The following is a 21,827-nucleotide window of genomic DNA, read 5'->3' as shown; positions in this document are numbered from 1 at the left end:
GGATATCACAGCTGAATCTGACTCTGTTCTTATTTACAACATTCTCAGCAGCAACTATACGTGAGCTTTCAACTTCAACTCTAACACTGCCTGATGAAGTAGCCTGCGCTACTCTCCTATTGATCACTACAGATCATGTGATCTTCCTTAACACATATTATTCTTAAAGGTACATTGCACACCAAATTAAACCATAATTACTACATTGACTATATTCAAGGCCAAGTTTGACGGGTAGACAGATTTTTGATCTCTCAGGGAATCAAGTGATTATGGGGAGCAGTTGGGAAAGTGGACTGAGGCAGAAAATCAGCCAGGGGTAGGTTTGAAAGGCTGTATGATCTACTCCTGTTCCTACTTCTTATATTCTTATGGCCCCATGTCATTACACCTTGGGGTGAATTTCCGTGGGTTTTTTTTTGCCAGAACTTTGTCAAAGAGCCACAGGAACATCAGAAAAGCGGCATAAATGCTGCATATGGCATCGTTCCAGGGTTTCCCCGGGAGTTACAATGAAAAAGCAGGAGAATACTGGTAGCAATTCCTCTCTGCCCTTACTACCCTGGTTCTGTTGACCTTGAACATCGCGGCTTTTAGACTGTGAGCACATTTTGGGTCATTTAGACTTTGGCTGACAGGATTAAAGTGAGTGCTATCGATTCACCCGCCCTTTTGACACTATCACCCCCATTCAAAATTACCCCCACTTCCTTTTATTCTTCACAACGATGGAATAGACCCATCCAGTCTCCCTGGCATCCAAGCGCTTTCTGAATAAACTGAAGTGCTCTGAGTTCCTAGTGCCCTGGAATCTCATTGCAGGCTCTGAAGGATTAGAGCGGAATGGAGGCTTCTGTACGTTTGGGCGCACAGAGCTCCTTACTGCAGTAATCCTGCAGCACGATGTTACTTCAGAACACTCTTCACCAGGTAATCCTCTTCCCAGCACGTGGATCTTCGTGAGCAGCTCAATAATTGTTATGTGGGTTGCGCTGATCCTATAGATACAGGAGTGGGCTATTCAGCCCCTTCAGCCTGTTCCGCCTTTCAGTCAGGTCATGGCTGATCCGAATCTTAATTCCATTGGCCCACCTTTCTTCCAAATCCTTCAATACCCTTCCCCGCCAAAAAATCCATCAGTCTCAAAGTTTGGAAGTTTTCAATTGAACCCCAGCCTTTAAGGCTTTTCCGGGGGAGAGAATTCGAAATCTTCACGCCCCTTTGTGTGATGGAGTACTTCCTGACAGCTTATTTCTGTACTCATCCACCAGAGGAAATAACTTCCCTCTATCTTTTCTTTCATTTGGTCATGGAATGTGGGTGTCGCTGGCTAGGCCAGCATTTATTGCCTATCCCTAATTTCCCTACGCTATCAACTCCTTTAATCGCCTTAATCTCAATCAGCTCACCTCTAAATCTTTTATACTCCAGAGAAAATAGGCCTGTTCGATGCGAGCTACCCTCATAGTTTAAACCTCCAGCCTTAGTATTGTGTATCCTGTACCAGTCAGTGCACCATCTGTAATGTGTTAGGCAACCGTACATAAAGGGGTTAGGATGGCATACCGACTCACAAATGTCCCGATCTGAGAAACACCTTGGGCGTAATGAGAAGATGCAGGGAAATCACTTGGTGGAATCTTGGAAGGATGCGATCCTGCATAAAGCTCAGTCCGCACAGAAAACAGACACCCGAGACGACAGTTGTAACGCAGGAACCAACCTGGATTTGATGAAAGGGCAAAGGAAGCACTTACATCTAACGACAGAAACACCGGGCTGGATTTGCTAATGGCCACAGAGCTGGAGCCCCGGGTGACCAACAGCCCCAGAGTTACGGGCTCACCCCGTAATTGAGGTAGTTGTCCCCTGTTGTGTCTTGCCAGGACACTTTTTCACATGTTTAAATTCCACGCATACGCAGCCCGCATATGCACATCTGCACTGCTCCCAGCTGCGCCCCCCCTCCAACTCTAATAGGTGTGCCAGAATCCCTCCCTCCCCTCACAGGTTCACAGGCAACCCCTGCCCGCTCATACGGTCCCCCATACCAAAGTGTCCCTTAATTTTTTTTCCTTGAAGAATTGGTCACCCTGGCAGGGCCAGAAGTGACCAGGCAGGAAAATCACAGTGGGGAGAGCACCACTTCTGTTTTTCAGCATTTTGCCACCTCAGGGCATGTTTCAGCTGGCCGGGTGCCACCTCAGGGCATGTTTCAGCTGGCCGGGTAAGAGGCACAGCAGCTAACTCACCGCAAGCAGCAGGTAACCAATTGAAGCGATTAAGAGCCTTACTAAGGCGCTGAGCTAGAATTTACCAGCTGGGAGGTTGGCCCCCAGGAGTGTCCAAAACACCGCTGGTCAAAGGAGCAGCAGACTTTGGTGGGGCGGTGCGGTGGGGGTAATTAATTTAAAGCACTTCCCCCTAACCACGGCTGCTGCCGGTGCAGATGGATGGCCACATCTGCGGCCACAATGGCGGCCTGGCAGCTGTGGTCATTTATACTTTCAAATCGTTTTAAAGTGCTGAGAGTGTGCTCCACCTTGAGGCATCCTCTCACTCTATTACCTGCACCAGCAGGCTCCAAATCTCGCTGTTTTGGAGGGTCTCCTCTACTGGATCTCCATCATTAGGATCCAGCTGCCATCCTTAGTTGGATGGCAAGTCCCTTCCAGAGGGCAGAATTTTGCTCTTGGCGTGTGGGCTCGGCGGGGGGCAGGCAGGGGCGGTCGGGAAGTCGACTGCCGCCCGCGATTGGCTCCGCACCACAATTTCACACTGGCGGGCCAATTAAGGCGTGGATCTCGAGCGGCAACACTCAAAGACAGGGGGAGGAGGGAGAGCCAGGCCTCGCGCGCAGTTTGAACATGTGCGAGAAAGAGTGCTTCAATCTCCACAAGGCAACCCCATGCCTCAGGGAGATTGAAGCATTGTGTAAAAATAAAATAATGAAGAGAATAAAAATTTAATAAAACATAATCTCCTCATGTGACTCTCTGTCACGTGAGCTGGGTCATGTTTTCAATTCAAAAGTAAAGTTTTTATTTAATGTTTATTTGCTTTAGGAAACTTCATCCTGCTCGTGGATGAGGTTTCCTAAAAAAAAATGTAAAGGCCGCTTGGCCTTTTCACCTGCCCGCCAGCCGTTAGGTTGGCCTGGCAGCGTAAATTTGAATTGAATTAGTTTGTTATCGGCCTTAATAGGCCTTTTAATTATCGGCGGGCGCACAGCCAACTCTAGCGTGTGCCCGCCGAACGAAATATCGCGAGACTGCACAGTGACGTTGGCACGCATGCCCAACATCATCTCGCATCACTTTACTCTGGGCGAATATTACACCGAGTGTAATATTCTGCCTCATGTGTAGAGCACTCTCTTTATGAAGGAAAGCTCCCTGATATCAGCACCAAAGTTACCTTTTACTAGTTTGAAGCTATGTCACTTTGCCCTACTCCCACAAGTTAATTTAAAGTAACACTCTGGATTTGATTTTTTTTTAACACCATTTATGATCTTGTATACATCTCTAAGATTGCCTCTCAAAGTGATTCCTGGGGATTAAGATAGCTGACCATTTCGCCATCAGGCCCTGACTATTAACAGCAAGTTAAAGTGTCCTTGTCCTCTTCATGTATGAGCTAAGCAGCACGGCAAGGTTTTGTTTGGGAACAAGTTGAGCTGGTCACTGCAAGAACCAGACATTTCAGATAGTGGATTGGGAAAAAACAGGGACAAGGCCAGAGTATATATGACTCACCTTTAGCCCATGACGTATAAATATTGGGCTAGTGGCCAAGGTTATTTTACAGCTCTCAGGATGTCCAGATCACCCAACTTGACATTGGAAGTCAGGGTTAGATCAACTTGCAATCCATGCAATGTATATGTTATTATACTAAAACTGTTACTGGCACCTTCAATAAAATTGCTAGTTAGTTCATGTTAACTTGAATAAACTTAACCTTTGTTTGGAACCTTGGTTCCCTGACCCTGTCTTTTGGACAGTAGTAACCCGCTTGCAGTGAAAGACATTAATCTCTCCAGTCTTACCTCATATCTTAGACCCATGATACCTGAGGTCAGCCATGTGGCCTTATGTGAGGAAGAAATTTCAACAGAAGAGTAAATTCATATTGATTGACCTTTTTTAATGGTTATCCTCAGCTAAGCCTTATAGCACAGTGTCGATATATGTATTAAATACACTATACATGCACTGTGAATAACAAATATTCCCGAGCTGTACTAGAACTAATAAAAGAGCAGTAATGCGTTTTTGTAACTGTAGATGTGCTGGCTGGCTCACTGTGTCTGAATTGATTTTTAAATTCATTAATCTCAGTTCTGCTGATGTTGCATGGTACAAATGGTATGTGCTTCATAAGTTACCAATCGACCCCAGTATTCACAGTCAATGAAAAAGATGTATTTATTTATTTTGCTGCATTGCTTTATCCTTAGCTTGCTCATTTTCTCCCTTTCTCGACTGAAGGTACAAACATCTCTCCAATGTTACAGCCAATTATGGCCATTATTTTGTGAATTCTAACTTTGAACGCCATCAGCCTATATAACTGTTGAGGTTCTTGCAGCTAAATTCAATTCCATCCTCAATGACATCCACAAGCATATTAGCTGACCTAATACAAGTTTCTGAGATCTATCCTAACACCCAAACGCTCCCTATCAGGAATCAGCTAACTTAGCAAAGATTGGGGATTATACCTGGTCTATACACGTCACTAATCACTGAACAAAGTCACCATCTCAACACTGGAGCCTATTGTATTAGTAAAAATACCTGGAAAAACAGCATCCGCAGTTTTTTGCTTTTAACCTATTGTATTAGTTCTTGGTATTCCAATGATTATACACCGTAACCTCTCCAGTCTGGAAATCTATTGTTCAGAAACACCAGTGGTCCGGAAATTGTTTGAAGAGACAAAGCAACTCACAGACTCACCACTCGATTGTTTGGGCTCTGCAACAACTGAGAAGGCATGGGTTCAGTCTAGATAATGAACGTTGAACTTTGTTCTGTGGTACACAATATTTTTGGACTGTTTTGTAATGTTATTATCTCTGTTTTATGTTTCAAGTAAATATTTCTATTTATGATGTTTTCCAGTTCCCACACTTGTGGTTAGGCATTCTAGCATCATCCTGTAATCCAGAAAGTTCTGAAATCCAGAAAGGACTTTGTCCCAAGCATTCAAGAATGGAGAGATTACAGTATATTAAGGATTGATCTGGGCCTTACTATATTCTAATAACTATATAATATCTAGCAATCTTATTTTTTGGCTTGTGGAGTCTGGGACTGAAGGTCCCAGAAATCTACTGCTGTTGCCGACTCTCCTGATCCTTCATCAGAGTGACTTCCCAAACTGTTCATATTTGACGAGATTGAGGATGAGTTTCTTTGGCCCTTCTCCCTCTCCATCACCGAAACTTCGGCAGAAGTCCCGCTGATACCCTATTTACCCACGTTACCCGGGCTTCCACCAAAGTTGCTGTAGTGAAGCAGGAGAGGACCCATGAAACTCTGTGATGGTGTGCAATGAGAAAGTACCAGGCTAAATCCCATGTCTTTTCTTCTCTCTTGTGTTAGTCTGAGATGCTTTTGCAGCATCAGTCAAATCCGTGTATAGTGGACATTGCTGGAAAGACGCCCTTGGACCTGGCCTGTGAATTTGGCAGAGTTGGGGTAAGTTCAGGATATTGAGTTCGCAATTATCACCACGATGGGATATTATTAGCTATTGCACTTCAGTAAGAGTTTGCCATGGTGTGAAGGGTTTCAGTTAACTCTGAATATGTGCATGTCAGAATGCTGTCTGTTTTAAGTTCTGCTGTGCCTTCCTCTGAGAAATTGGGTCTTTTGCTGTTCTGGAGATGGGGAGATGACAGAACGGTGGGGTGGAATTCATTATTTCTCCTCCTCTCTTCCAAATTACCCAGTGTTGTTTTTAGTTTGGTGATTTAGAATTCCCACATGTTCTATCCCAACCCTGCTCACAATGTCCTTTGAATCTACCATATTTAAGAAAAGCTGTGATTTTGTTTCCCGATCACTGTAAGAAATGCAAGACATTTTCAGGTTATGTCCACTTGCTATGCAACTCAACCCCTTCACTTTTGAGATTCAAACCAGATTTCGGATGCTCGTGTTGATACATTCGCATTGCTTCGGTAACATCTAACACCTGTGACTTTCCTGTCTCTGAGCTGTGTAAGCTGTCAGCCTGGGAACAGGTTCTGCACCAGGTTACCAAAGATGATGATAGCAGCGATATGCTCAGAAACTCTGACTATCGTGTTCCAGACCAGCCAGCAATTCATGGCTTTTCTACAGGAAATCCACAGGAAATGCCTGGGGACTAGCGATTCTTAGCTTTATATTGATAAGCTTATTTAACAATGCAGTAATGTAAGTGATATGCAAGAGCTCCATCTGCACAATGAGCCTTGTTACCATGACAATCGCAAAAGAGCATTCCTGGTTTACAATCCAAGACACATGTTGAAATGGTAGAACAGCCCCAGGAGTGATCCTTGCCTTATTCAATTCTCATTTTCGCATTCTCTGATTTTAATTGCTCCACTGTGCCCTGCCTTCAGCTGTCAAGGTCTGAGCTCTGGAATTCCCTCCCTAAACCTTTCTGTCTCTCTACTTACTTCAAACCTATCTCTGTGATCAAGCTATTGGTTGCCTGTAATACCTCCTTATGTGGCTCGGTGTTAAATCTGGTTTGATAAGCACCTTTTATTATTTTTAAGGTGCTATATAAATATGAGTTGGTGTTTTGCTCTTGTTTGACCTGTTGGTTCTTTCAATTTTAATGTTAACTGAGTACCTTGGGTATTTCACTCAGGTGGTGCAGTTACTCCTAAGCAGCAACATGTGTGCTGCCTTGCTTGAAGCAAAGCCTGGGGACATTACTGATCCCAATGGTACGAGCCCCCTACACCTGGCTGCTAAGAATGGACATATCGACATTATAAGGTTAGTTGCACCTTGTATCCTAATATATTTTTCTAAAACTTTTTTTTTGAAGTAGTTTCAAAATGGTCTTTGTGTCTACTGCTGCTTAATCTTTACTGGAAAACCGAACAGTATAAATCATAAGAAAGGTAAGTGGAAGAGTAATTGTTGATGCTGAGGTGATGTACTCAAGAGACTGCTGTTGGGTTACCCACATAGCTTGTCATAGTGTGCAGCCAATGGACATTTTCTTCCATCTTTTCTTATCGCTTAGGATTTCTGTGTGTCTGCAGAAGATGAGACAGAGGTGATGGCTCTGTTGCTTGACCAGTGATCAGTAGAGGCACACAAGAGATTATCATCTTGTCCTGTGCTCTGTGCATTTTCCATGAGCAAAATGGAAGAGGCTAGTTCTAGTAGTATCTACTTGTCGATGACACCAACATTGTAGTCAGCTGGTCAGTACAGACGATGTTGGAAGGATTGGAGTGAATCTGAACAACTTTCTTGGAAGATGCTGGGAAAAGAGGAAGTGAATGGAGAATTTGTTTTCATGAAGATGATTGTGCAATGTGTAGTGGGACAGGAGTTTTGAAATATGTGTAATTAATGGGCTTGACAGGGTTAATGCTGAGAGAACGTTACCCCTCATGGGGGAATCTAAGAACTGGGGGGCACAGTTTTAAAATAAGGGTTCTGCCATTTATTATGGAGATAAGGAGGAATTTCTTCTCTCAGAGGGATGTTAATCTTTGACAGCAGTGGAGGCGGGGTCATTCAAGGTTGAGATGGACAGACATTTTGATCTACCTGGGGTTCAAGGGCAATGGGGGAAGGCTGAAAGGTGGAGTTGGGGCCTCAATCAGATCAGCCATGTTCTTATTGAATAGCAGAGCAGGCTTTATGGGCCAAATGGCCTACTGCAGCTCCTATTTCTTATGTGGGTATGGTTTGAAGTGGGAAAAGGAAAGCGAATTGAGAATGCATATTGATTGTTCCTTGAAGGAGGTTAAAGGGTGATTTGTTTGGCATTTTCAGGATGTTAAGGGGAGCATATAAGGTAGATGGAGAGAAACTATTTCCGCTGGTTGGTAAGTCTAGAACTCGAGGGCAAAATCTAAAAATTAGAGCCAGCCCTTTCAGGAGTGAAATTAGGAAACACCCCTTCAGGAAAAGAGTGGTAGAAGTTTGGAACTGTCTTCCACAAATGGCAATTAATGCAAGATCAATGGATAATTTTAAATTCGAGATTGAAAGATTTTTGTTATCCAAAGGTATTAAAGGATGCGGGGTAAAGGTCGGGTACATGGAGTTACATCACAGATCAAACATGCTGTCATTAAACAGTGCAACAGGCTCGAGAGGTTAAATGGTCCCCTCCTGTTCCTGTGTTCCTATGAAGGTTTCTAATCAGCGTGAGCCTGATATCATCAAGACTAATTACACTCTGAGATGCATTTCTATGACGATTAATTATGTTGAAGCAAGTTATTTTTACTTTGGTGAACTCATTAATTGGGGTTTAATTTACAAAGAATTACATAGAACTTGCAGTACAGAAACTGCCCATTTGGTCCACATGAGACTCCGCCCACTCTAATTCATTTTATCCTACCAGCTTAACCTTCTATTTTTTTTCTCCCTCATGTACTTACCCAGCTTCCCCTTAGATGCATCTGTACTATTTGCCCCAACTACTTGTGATACAATGTATAAAACTTTGGAGACATTACATTTGCAAGGTCAGTGATGCACTGGGAAGAGATTAGGGAAGAGCAACAAGGATGGTAACAAGGTCTGAAATACTTAAGTGAAAAGTTGATCACTGAATTGATTCCTTGCACTGAAGGAAAATTGAGAGGAAATGTGATGTAAATCTTTAAACTACTGAATGGCTGGGATAATGCCAATGTTTGTGCGTTATTCAACTATGGTGACAGGACCAGGAGAAAATGAGTACAAAATTAGCAAGCCTAGAGTTAAACATTCCTTTGTCCTGAATGGTCATTTCAACTGTCAATATATTGATCTAGAACTTTGTACACAATGGTAGATTGTTTTTAACCCATGTAACTTTGAGAAGAGTAACCTGAAAATACGAAGCAGCACACAAAATGCCAAATAAGGACTTGTTTGTTTTATGTTAATTAGAATTCGGTTGGTTGCTGTTCAACTGATTGTATAGGACTTACCTAAATCTAAAATCAGAGTCATTAACTGATGTAACTTTCTACTGATTGCATCTTCACAAGTTGTATGGGTTTCTTGCGGTCTGAACAAGCAGTTTATCAATTTAAAAATCGCCAAGACCTCCATAATATCATCCAACTCCGTCCTGCCTCAACTTACCCTCTGCTAACACCCAACTCTATGCCTTTGTTACCTATAAGCCTGACTATTCCAATGCTCTTCTGTCAGCCTCCCATCTTACACGAACTTGAGTTCCACTCAAAGCTCTTATGCTTGTGTCATACCTCACACCAATTCCCATTCATCCATCACCCCTGTACTCCAATTTGATTCAAGATCCAGCAATGCCTCACTTTTAAAATTCTCATCTTTGTTTTCAAATCCCTCCATGGCCTCATCCCTCCCTATCTCTGGAACCTCTTCCAGCCCTCCTAGGTCTTTGCACTGCTCTAATTCTGGCCCCTTGCACAGGGCCGATTTTAATCGCTCCACATTGCTGTTCATGCCTTCAGTTGTCTCAGCCCTAAGCTCTGGAACTCCTTCCCTAAACATCCCCATCCTTTACCTCTCTTTGCTCCCATAAGATGCTCCTTAAACCTACCTTTTGACCAAGATTTTGGTCAAATATCTTGATTTAATATCCTGGTTTAATATCTCCTTATGTGGCTCAGCGTCAAATTTTATTTGATAACCCTCCAGCAAAGTGCTATGGGGCATTTGCAATTTTAAATGTGCTATGCAAATGTTGTTTTCTGATAAATTGTGCATTGAGCAAATACTAGCAGGCACAAATGGAGTTTTCTGCTGACCAGATGATGGGAATCCAGTGGAGCCTGCCTTGCTAATATTAATTGTTGATCGTCTTGTTGTGTTACTTGTCTGGAAACCTACCGACAAACTAATACAGCATCTATAAACATTACCCAGCTGACTTTTTTCTAGTAGACACAAGGCTGCATTTTGATAACCTGCTGCAATTTACATCACACCAATCCAAAAAGTGATGCGAGGGAACCAAACTACTTAATTTACTTTGCCAGCAATTAGGGTTTTGCTTAAAGCCTAAATTACTATTTTATTGCTTCTGAAGCTCTTCTTATGAAAGATAGTTAATCCATCAAGACTTGCTCGTTGAATTTATTTAATATTGCACTCCATATTTGACCAAATGATTTGTACTTCATATCTCTATTTCAATAAATGCATTAGTGGCTGTATGTGTGCTCAGTGTATAATATATCCATTTGAGATGGTGATAATAGTGTAGCACTAGGCCGCGTTTAATGCAGCAAGTATGTTGCTATAAATAAGAGTAAATGGTCATGTAAGTATCCAAGAGCAGGGTGTAGATCAGAATCACCAAGGGAGCAAGGATTGGAGAGTCAGGGCTATAGCAATATAGATTTTCCTCCAGTTGATGTTTTTGTCTTTTAATGCCTCATAATAGATGTATAGTCTCGCTCAAGTTTTATAAAAATTATTGCTTCTGGCAATTGGAGGGATAAAATCTGCTGTGAGATGGTTAGGATACAAAATAGTTGTACAAAAATCCAAACTTGGAACAACATTAAATGTTGCAAATAAAAACAAAGTTCAGCAACACATTTGATCTGAAGAGAAACTGGCTCTGATCAGGATCACTGTATCTGTATCTAGTAGCGACAGGTCTGAGTGTGTAGGGATAGGGGCACGTGAGATGAGATTGCACAGTTAAGCCCTTAAAAAGACCAATACCAAACCTGTCATCCCTCAGTCAATAGTTGCATTCTCATCGCTGATTCATAAGGCTGGGGGTCTGTACCATATTCCAAAGACCTGAGCACATGCTCAAGGCTGGCGCTTAGGTGCAGAACTGAGGGAGTACTGCATTGTCAGGGGTGCCGTCCTTTAGAAGTTAAACAGAGACTCTGTCTGCCTTCTGAATTGGGCGTGAAAGATTCATGGCAATATTTCCGAGCTTAGCACCTGGACATCGGAAGGTGCGACTGCAATGATGGGCCGAAAGGAGTGCAGAGGATGCCGAATTGAAGGAACGCAGACTGCAGTTCTTTTCCCTTGTTCCATTTCTAATGGCAAAGGCGAAGAATGTTGCTTCTTGGAGCTACCTAGGACCCGTCTTTTCCGAAGAGCCTTGGTTCTAGGTGAGATGTCCAGCCGTATTTGGCGATGAACTGCTGTAGGCGGTCCAGGATTTTATTGTGTCTTTTGATTCTAGCATTTTTCACAAACGGACAGCTGCCGGAGATGTGAGCCAGTGACTCGAAGGGGGCCTCACATCTCCTACAGGATTTGTTATGATGATGTCTACCTCTGTTTAGGGTGGATCTCGTCGGGTAGAGATTGCACCGCAGAAGCAAACTATTGATGAGTCTGGATTGCTTTAAGTTGAAACACGTTTTTATCCAGGAATTAGAAGCATTGTCGTTTTTGTAGTACTTGACGCCAGTTCCTTGGCATTGGAGGTCGGCCCACTTTGAATATTCAACCTCCCTCCAAGCCTCGTATCTATTAATGGGTTTGGGCCTCTCTCTCCCCCTTTTAGGATGTTCCTTCAAACTTAACTCTATGACCAAGCTTTAAGACACCCGTCCCAAAACCTCCTTTGGGTATAGGTGCCAGTTTTTGTCTGAGCACATCCTGCAAAGCACCATGGAACATTCTACTGCATTAAAAGCGGCACATAATTGCAAGTCATTCTTACTGTTGTTGTATGATCCTTGAGAGGGTTTCGCATTGATTTTTTTTTGATGTTGAATGCTGACACGGAGTGAGATTCAAGTTGGCACCGAGCCAACTTATAATATTGTTCTTCAAATGGATGTGGAGCTAGGTCTTTGATTGAGCCTGGATTTGGCATGGCAGACTTGACAAAGAAAAGATTGAATCCTACCAGAAACCAGAACAGCTAAGCTGTTCACTGATCCCAGCAAAAACCAGCAATAAATCTTAGAAAAATCCCAACATGTACAAACCTTCTGAATGTTACAATTCAACCAATGTAAGAGAAAAATAAACCTGCATTTCTATAGTGTTTTTCACAACCTCAGGACGTCTCAAAGTGCTTTACAGCACATTAAGTACTTCTTTTGAAATGTAGCCAGAGTTAAAATGTAGGAGACCCAGGAGCCAATTTGCGCACAGGAAGGTTCCATAAACAACAATGTGATAATGATCGGATAAGTTGTTGGTCAAGGGATAAATATTGGTCAGGATACCAGGGAGAACTCCCGACTAGTGTTTTTTCTTTCACAGGGCGTGCACCTCTCTGGCTAGGCCAGTATTTTTATTGCCCATCCCTAACTGCCCCTTGAGAAGGTGATGGTAAGCTGCTTTCTTGATTGCTCAGGTCTCTGGCCTCAGAGGTGAGAGCCGCTACCCACTGAGTCACAGGAGCGTGCTGCCTCTTTTTGTCTCTCAGTCAGTCCTGACTGACTGTCATGTAACCCCTCCAAACTCTGAGAAGCAACAGCTGTTGCAAGCCTTCCTTTTCATTGCTCCCTCAATGAGATTACTGTCACGGTTCTCTGCCATTTATGATCCGGATGTTGTCAGACAGCCTCTAATCACCAAACCCCATTGCTGTCTCCTTTTCTCCTCAAGTCAAAAGCAAATTGCTTTTTTAATAAAGGACATCACACTCATACAGCTGAATGGTGTAATAGTGTTGATTCAGACAGTTGAGTGTGCCAAGCTGATGATACTGTCACACAATTCCATCCATGACCTGCTTCAATATTGACAGGACTATCAAACTCTGCATAATCGGTGACTGTGGCACTGTTATCTGCCCTTGCTGCCATTGTACAAACAGATAGTCAGAATCTCACATGCACTTTGCATTCCGATTTTTGCTGCCATTTTTCTTTAAAGAAACTTCTGACTGAATGTCTCCCTCCTGATTCAGCGTAACAAAATACTTGGCTGTGTCACAGCTTTGAGTAAGTGGGAGGGTCGAGTTAACTGGAAAAATAAATCTCCATGAGAAAAAAACAGTGATGCAAGGTCCTTTCTAGATTTCCATGATTAATGGATCAGGACAAATAAGAAGCTGGAAACTAAGGGGCCTTTGGATGAAACAATCAGTGAAATGTGCAGGGAAATAGGGAGGTGCGAATGACAACTGCCAGGAAGGATTGGTCTGCATGACATTTTCCACATTACACGCAGTAAAAGATCAATGCTCCAGCTACTCTCTCGCAAATGGCAGTCAACACGATTGTGGCCTTCTCCCAAGTCCTAGCTTCCTACATGTACACATCTGCCTTACTCCCACATAGTCCAGCAAACCGATATCACAGTCAGCTGGAAGTTATGGATTTGGGTCTTTTCAGAACGAATGTAATATAGAAGAAAGAATTTGCATTTATAAAGCACCTTTCCTAAACTCAGGACATCCCAAGACACTTTCCTGCCAATGAAGTACTTCTGAAGCGGAGTCACTGTTGTGATGTAGGAAATGTGGCAGCCAATTGGTGCACAGCAAGCTTTGACAAACATCAATGTGATATTGAGTGGATAATAGTTTTTGGACTCAGGGATAAACATTGGCCAGGGCACTGGGGAGTACTCCCCTAGTCTTCCTCTAAATAGAGTCAAGGAATCTTTTATACCCGCTGGAGCAGGCAGATTTTGTTTTACGTCTCACCCCCGAAATTGTTTTGTGTGCAAGGTGACTGTTGTATAATATGGGGCCCAAGACAAGTTATCCTGAACAGCTTGTGGACTATTCTGTTCCCTTTTTAGCCTGGTGTCAAATTTTGCCATGAATTATGATGGTTATTACTCTGTGGAAGCTAATTAAGTTTAAAAATGACAATCACTCATATATGGTAACATCATTAGAATTTTGGAGAGCCTGAGGATCATTAGGAGAAGACAGCTACAATCTATTTGCTACCAGATTCTCTGCTCCTCCTAGAACAAGCATGGAGATAAAATGCAGCGATGACTCCTTTATATTTGTCTCTGTGCATGTATTGATGTGGAAACAGAGTTAAATAATAGGGGGTATAGGAGGAGAAAGTGCAGCCAGAGCTCCCAGTGCTGGGGAAGATCCAAGCTGATAAGTTCATACTGTAGGAAAATGCTAGCCACCCCTTTATTTTAATGAGTATTTTAAAAATAAATGGATAATATCCTATCTACTTTCCCATTGTTGGCACCTAATTATAGGAGGACAGTAGCATTCTGATAATGTCACCTGATTAGTAATCCTGAGCCTTCAATCCTGCACTGGAGACACTAGTTCAAATCTTACAATGGCAGCAGGCAGAATTTGAATTCAATTCATAAATAAATCTGGAATAAAAAGCTAATCTCATTAATAATGATCACAAAGCTGCCAAATTGCCATAAAACCCCACCTGGTTCACTCATGCCCTCCTTCAGGGGATGAAATCTGTTATTCCTACCTGACCTGTACTCTGGGTGGGGGACTTCAATGTCCATCACCAAGATTGGCTCGGTAGCACCACGACTGACCAAGCTGGCCGAGCCCTAAAGAACATAGCTGCTAGACTGGGTCTGCGGCAGGTGATGAGGGGACCAACAAGAGAGAAAAACATACTTGACCTCATCCTCACCAACCTGCCTGCCGCAGATGCATCTGTCCATGACAGTATCGGTAGGAGTGACCACTGCACAGTCGTTGTGGAGACAAAGACCCGCCTTCACATTGAGGATACCCTCCATCGTGTTGTGTGGCACTACCACCGTGCTAAATGGGATAGATTTCAAACAGGGCTAACAACTCAAGACTGGGCATCCATGAGGCGCTGTGAGCCATCAGCAGTGGCAGAATTGTACTCGAACACAATCTGTAACCCCATGGCCTGGCATATCCCCCACTCTACCATTACCATCAAGTCAGGGGATCAACCCTGGTTCAATGAAGAGTGCAGGAGGGCATGCCAGGAGCAGCACCAGGCATACCTAAAAATGAGGTGTCAACCTGGTGAAGATATAACACAGGACTACTTGCATGCCAAACAGCAGAAGCAGCAAGTGATAGACAGAGCTAAGCAATCCCACAACCAACGGATCCGATCTGAGCTCTGCAGTCCTGCCACATCCAGTCATGACTGGATTAAACAACTCACTGGAGGAGGAGGCTCCACAAATATCCCCATCCTTAATGACGGGGAAGCCCAGCACATTAGTGCAAAAGATAAGTCTGATGCATTTGCTACAATCTTCAGCCAGAAGTGTTGAGTGGATGATCCATCTCGGCCTCCTCTGGAGGCCCCCAGCATCACAGATGCCAGTCTTCAGCTAATTCAATTCACTGCATGTGATATCAAGAAATGGCTGAAGTCACTGGATACTGCAAAGGCAATGGGCTCTGACAATATTCCGGCAATAGTACTGAAGACTTGAAGAATTTGCCATGCCCCTAGCCAAGCTGTTCCAGTACAGCATCTACCCGGCTCTGTGGAAAATTGCCCAGCTATGTCCTGTACGCAAAAAACAGGACAAATCCAACCCAGCCAATTACTGCCCCATTAGTCTACTCTCAATCATCAGTACAGGAAGACGTCATCAACAGTGCTATCAAGCAGCACTTGCTTAGCAATAACCTGCTCACTGACACCCAGTTTGGGTTCCGCCAGAGCCACTCAGCTCCTGACCTCATTACAACCTTGGTTCAAACATGGACAAACGAGCTGAACACCCGAAGTGAGATGAGAGTGACTACCCTTGACATCAAGGCCACATTTGATCAAGTGTGGCATCAAGGAACCCTGGAAAAACTGGAATCAATGGGAATCAGGAGAAAAACTCTCCACTGGTTGGAGTCATACCTAGCACAAAGGGAGATGGTTGTGGTTGTTGGAGGTCAGCCATCTCAGCTCCAGGACATCACTGCAGGAGTTCCTCAGGGTAGTGTCCTAGTCCCAACCATCTTCAGCTGCTTCATCAATTACCTTCCTTCCATCATAAGGTCAGAAGTGGGGATGTTTGCTGATGTTTGCACAATGTTCAGCACCATTCGCGACTCCTCAGATACTGAGGCAGTCCATGTCCAAATGCAGCAAGACCTGGACAATATCCAGGCTTGGGCTGACAATTGGCAAATAACATTCATGCCACACAAGTGCAGACAATGACCATCTTCAACAAGAGAGAATCTAACCATCGCCCCTTGACATCCAACAGCATTACCATCACTGAATCCCCAACTATCAACATCCTTGGGGGTTACCATTGACCAAAAACTAAACTGGACTAGCCATATAAATACTGTGGCTACAAAAGCAGTTCAGAGACTAGGAATACTGCGGTGAGTGACTCAACTTCTGACTTCCCATCTACAAAGTACAAGAGAGGAGTGTGATGGAATACTCCCCACTTGCCTGGAATAGTGCAGCTTTCACAACACTCAAGATGCTGACACTGTCCAGGACAAAACCACCCGTTTGATTGGCACCACAACCACATACATTCACTTGCTCCGCCACCAACGCACAGTAGCAGCAGTGTGTACCATCTACAAGATGCACTGCAGGAATTTACCAAGGCTCCTTCGACAGCACCTTCCAAACCCACGACCACTACAAGGATGAGGGCAGCAGATAGATAGGAACATCACCACCTGGAAGTTCCCTCCAAGTCACTCACCATCTGGACTTGGAAATATATCACTGTTCCTTCACTGTCGCTGGGTCAAAATCCTGGAACTCCCTTCCTAACAGCACTGTGGGTGTACCTACACCACATGGACTGCAGTGGTTCAAGAAGGCAGCTCACCACCACCTTCTCAACAGCAACTAGGGATGGGCTATAAATGCTGGCCCAGCCAGCGAAGCCCACACCCCATGAATGAATTTTTAAAAAATCTGGCTACATGTGCCTCCAGACCCACAGCAATATAGCTGACTCTTAACTGCCCTCTGAAATGGCCTAGCAAGCTTCTCAGTTATAGGCAGCTCACCACCACCAGCTCAAGTGAAGTAGGAATAAATGCTTGTCAGTAATGCTTACACCTCACGAAAGAATTAAAACATTTTCAGTGAGGAGGATTATTCTTTTCATAAAACAGCTCTTAGAGTTCATGCATGTAGCTAAATATTTATTTATTTTAAAAAAATATCTGTCAGCAGTTTAAATGCAGAGACAGGATTTCAAATTGCCTCTTTATTCTGCGATAAGTTTCAATTTCCTCCCTTTATCACATTTGTAGAATTTTCCTGCTCAGAATTACAGCTACTCTGCCCCTGGGCCTCAGGCATGACGTATGAAGCTATGTTAGTAACAATCCTGCGTATGTCATTCACTAACTGGACATATTAGACTGCCTTCCTGTGTTATGGGTATTCCATTATGAGAATGCATGTCAACATGTCACATTGGGGTTTCCTGCGGTGGATGCGGCAAGCCATTCAAATCTCCATTGCCTTTGGATGGACTGAAAGATCTGGCCAGCAGGCGGGAGCTGGAAAGTCCTGCCCCATATGTCATCTTTTCATTTTGGGAAAACAGTGGGGGTAATTTTCACCTTCAGTGTTTGGGCTGCAATCCCTCGCCTGTTCTAGAACCTTTACAATTCTCCTTTCCATTAAAATTTCAGCTGAATATTGCCAGCATTTTGTTGATGATGAGAAAATGTAGGAATTGGAATTACTGACATATGAAAGAAATGGGAGACAGAGAGAGAGACACGAATATATAAGAGATAGAGGCAGTCAGACAGAGTGAGGGAAGGACTTCCTGGGAACAGTTGGCAAACACCAAATTTAATATTCACTGAAATCAGTTCAAAAGTTACAAACTAGTGCTGCCAGTTCTGGGAAGTTCCCCCTCCCAGTGTTGTCAGGTCTCTTTTTCCCACTCCCCCTCCCAAGGTACATGCCTCAGTGCTAGCAAAGCCTAGAACCATCCCAATTGCTGCTATAAGATGGAACAACTTTGCATATAGTGTAACCTCAATCACCACTCCAACACGACTACGTTATTCCAACTGGTACATCTTGACTACCTGTTGGTGTATTCCCAGGCCCCCAAGGGGTAAACAAATGGGTGAAGAAATAAGGCCACTACTGACCATTTTCACATGGAAACAGTCATGGAATTCAATCCCCAAAACACTGGCAAAAGTCCCAAAGTTCCATTTCATTCAAAGGAAATCTACCTTATTCGGTCACCACAAATCAGCAACTGTCTGCTAACTCTTACCCGGGCCCTCTTATAAAGCTACATATCCATTAATGTACCCTGAACACTGCCATGACAGGCCTGGTTGTGTTCTTGTAAATTAATTTCTCGGAGTAATATTCAGTAATATCATCGCGTGGCGACATTCATCACGTATGATATCAGCTTCTTCATAAATTATGCAACACCAGCCACAATGCTGTACAGGTCACCTGAGAACTTGGCTCTCCCATAACTACAAAATGGTTTCCAGGTGTGTCTGACAGCAGAGTTGGCCATTTACGTCTATTGCAACTGGTGCTGTTCCTCCATCATCGCCCAGGAGTGTGACCTGTCAGGGAAGGTCTCCATATTACTGATGGCTTTATTTATTCTACAGTTCTGTCACTGGAATTAGGGGTTGTCTCTAGCGCAGTCATCATAAGATAAATGTGGAAAAGCAGGCATAAAGTGTACAATTTGTGGATCATTTTTGGTTTATTAACATCTGTCAGTGAGATGACTTTAAGAGTACAATTTGCAACTTTGGCAGAACTCAGCCAGAGTGTTAAGAGGAACAACAAGAGCTATGAATCTTAAACATGTTCACTGTAACTTTAAAAAAAATCCAGCCATTGCAACTCTTCTCGGAGATGTGCTCATGTGACCTGGTTGCCGTGGGGGAGAAACTCAAACAGAAACCTATTGAAATGCCAAGTGCCAGTGTTAACACCTTTATTCAGCGTCTCAAAGGCAAAGGACGGCTGTGTTTTGAGAAGCTGAGGAGCAGCTGGGAGAAGCAGAGGACTGTTTTGTGTTAACAGCCAAGCAGGATGCTGCTGAGAGTTTGTTTTCTGTTCGAAAGGCCTGGAACAGAATAGATGGGGCTCTTGCAGATTGAAGGAGCAGGGAGTTGCCCAGTTGGACCTTGTGGGTAAAAATTGGATCCAGCAAACTCGGGCTGAGTGAAACGCTTTTCGAAGGACACTGGAAATTTTGACCTAACTTGGCAGGGAGAAGTGACCCTGCTGGAGAGCTGGGAGATTGTTTGGAACTCTTCCTGTAATGCTACATTTCTGCAAAGGATATGCAGCACTTCACTTGCACCTCTTTGAATTTGGTCGACTGTATTCGCTGCTCCTACTGTGGTCTCCTCTACATTTGGGAGACTAAACGTAAACTGAGGGACTGCTTTGTGGAACACCTTCGGTCTGTCCACAAGCATGACCCAGACCTTCCTGTCGCTTGCCATTTCAACACCCCATCCTGCTCTCATGCCCTCATGTTCGTCCTTGGCCTGCTGCAATGTTCCAGTGAAGCCCAACGCAAACTAGAGGAACAGCCCCTCATCTTCCGACTAGGCACTTTACATCCTTCCGGACTTAACATTGAGTTCAACAACTTCAGACCATGAACTCTCTCCTCCATCTCAACTCCTTTTTTAATCCAATTTTTGAAGTCTTTTTTATTTTTAAATTTTAACTTTAATGTTTATTCTTATTTATTTTTATTTTTATTTTTATTTTTTATTTATTTTTATTTATTGATTCATTTTTCTTAATCCTTTTTCCCCAAACTCCCCCCCCGCCCCCGACACCCCCACAGGGCCATCTATCACTTGTTTCTATGTTGTGTTTTCACAGAGCGCTCACCCTTGTTCTGCTAATAACACATTCTGCCACTATCAGCACCTTCTTTAGTCTTTAACACTACCATTAACACTCCCTTTGTCTTGTGTCCATGACAGCTTTGTCAATCTCTCTTTTGTCCCACCTATCCCTGACCTTCTATCTTGCTTCACCTGATCCACCCCCCCTCTTAAACAGTATGAAACCTATCACATTTCTACTTCTTTTTAGCTCTGAAGAAGAGTCATAGGGACTCGAAATGTTAACTCTGGGTGAAATTTTCTGTGCCCACTGGCATTGGGCATGTTCAGTGGCATAAGCGGACAATGTGCGTAATCAGTTTCACAACGGTGTGAAACCAGTTCACGATTGGCCGCTCAGCCCACTGACGGCGGGCCGCATTTCCCGCCATTGGATGTCAGGAACCTCATTGTAATACATCTGCATATCATTATTAGGCGAGCCCACCAGAATCATCCCCCCACTCCCGCTGGATCAACTGTCCACGTCGGCATTTCACAACCGCACATAAAAGGGCATGCATTTGGCGGGCTGCACTTTGAGGGGAACTCGGAGGTGAGTACACAGGGACGTTGTGCTGTGCTCGCCTGTTGGACTTCAAGCTTGAGGGACGTTGGGGGTTTGGGTTTAAGGGCAGCCTAGCCTTCGAGGCGACTTGTGGGGGATGGAAAGGGCAGCCCTTCCATTGAGGCAAATTGTTTTGGGGCGTGGGGGACGGACAATATATATGATTGACTTGGAACAAACTGTATTAATGACTTGGATGAGGGAAGTGAATGTAATGCTGCCAAGTTTGCGGGTGGATCAAAAATAGGTGGGATGACAAGTGGTGAGAATGACATAAAGAGTCTACTGAGAGATATAGGCAGGTTAAGTAAGTGGGCAAAAACTTGGCAGATGGAACATAATGTGGGAAAATGTGAGGTTATGCACTTTGGCAGGAAGAATAGAGGAGCTGAATATTATTTAAATGGAGAAAGACTGCAGAAAGCTGCAGCACAAAGGGATTTGGGGGTTCTCGTGCATGAATCCCAAAAAGGTAGCATATAAGTTCAGCAGGTAATAGGGAAGGCAAAATGGAATATTGGCCTTTATTTCAAAGGGAATGGAGTATAAAAATAGGGAAGTCTTACTAAAACTATATAAGGCACTAGTTAGACCACACCTAGAATACTGTGAACAGTTTTGGCCCCCGTATCTAAGGAAAGATGTATTGGCATTGGAGGCAGTCCAGAGAAGGTTCACTAGGATGATCCTGGGTATGGAGGGATTTTCTTACGAGGAGTGGTTGAGTTGGTTGGGTCTGTACTCATTGGAGTTTAGAAGAATGAGAGGTCACCTTATTGAAACATGTAAGATTCTTAGGGGGCTAGACAGGATAGATGCTGGGAGGAGGTTGTTTCCTCTTGTGGGGAATAATCTCAGAGTAAAGGGTCACCCATTTAAGACAGAGATGAGGAGGAATTTCTTCTGTGGGTGTGTGAGTCTGTGGAATTCTGTACCACAGAGGGTTGTAGAGGCTGGGTCATTAAATATATTCACAGCTGAGATAGACAGATTTTTAATCAGTAAGGGAATCAAGGATTATGGGGAAAAAGCGGGAGACTGGAGTTGAGGGTTATCAGATCAGCCATGGTCTCATTGAATGGCGGGGCAGACTCGATGGGCCAAGTGGCCTCCTTCTGCTCCTACGTCTCATGGTCTAAGGGCAGCCCTGCCATTGAGGTGACTTGTGGGAAGGGGCGGTAAGGGCAGCCCTGCCATTGAGGCTACTTGTGGGGGTGGTGGAGGTCAAGGGCTACCCTGTTGTTGAATATAGCGCAGAAGCATTCAGGGTGGGGGAGTAGGGTGGGCGAGGGGAGTGGCCACGCTT

General features: G+C 43.9%; 1 protein-coding gene across 5 annotated transcripts in view; it reads left to right on the top strand.

Moving 5' to 3' along the window:
* caskin1 (CASK interacting protein 1) overlaps positions 1 to 21,827 on the top strand; it is a 629,644-nt gene that overhangs the window by 476,831 nt on the left and 130,986 nt on the right. For all 5 annotated transcript variants that reach the window (XM_078558936.1, XM_078558939.1, XM_078558938.1 and 2 more), the window contains exons 5-6: positions 5,613 to 5,708; positions 6,877 to 7,007. In XM_078558936.1, the coding sequence (XP_078415062.1) occupies positions 5,613 to 5,708; positions 6,877 to 7,007 (227 nt within the window). The remainder of the gene's footprint in view (positions 1 to 5,612; positions 5,709 to 6,876; positions 7,008 to 21,827) is intronic.

This window comes from Cetorhinus maximus, chromosome 15 (genome assembly GCF_964194155.1).
Source record: "Cetorhinus maximus chromosome 15, sCetMax3.hap1.1, whole genome shotgun sequence".
Lineage (NCBI taxonomy): Eukaryota > Metazoa > Chordata > Chondrichthyes > Lamniformes > Cetorhinidae > Cetorhinus > Cetorhinus maximus.
Note: the sequence above shows the minus strand (reverse complement) of the source record. Positions and strands in the feature narration are given on the sequence as shown.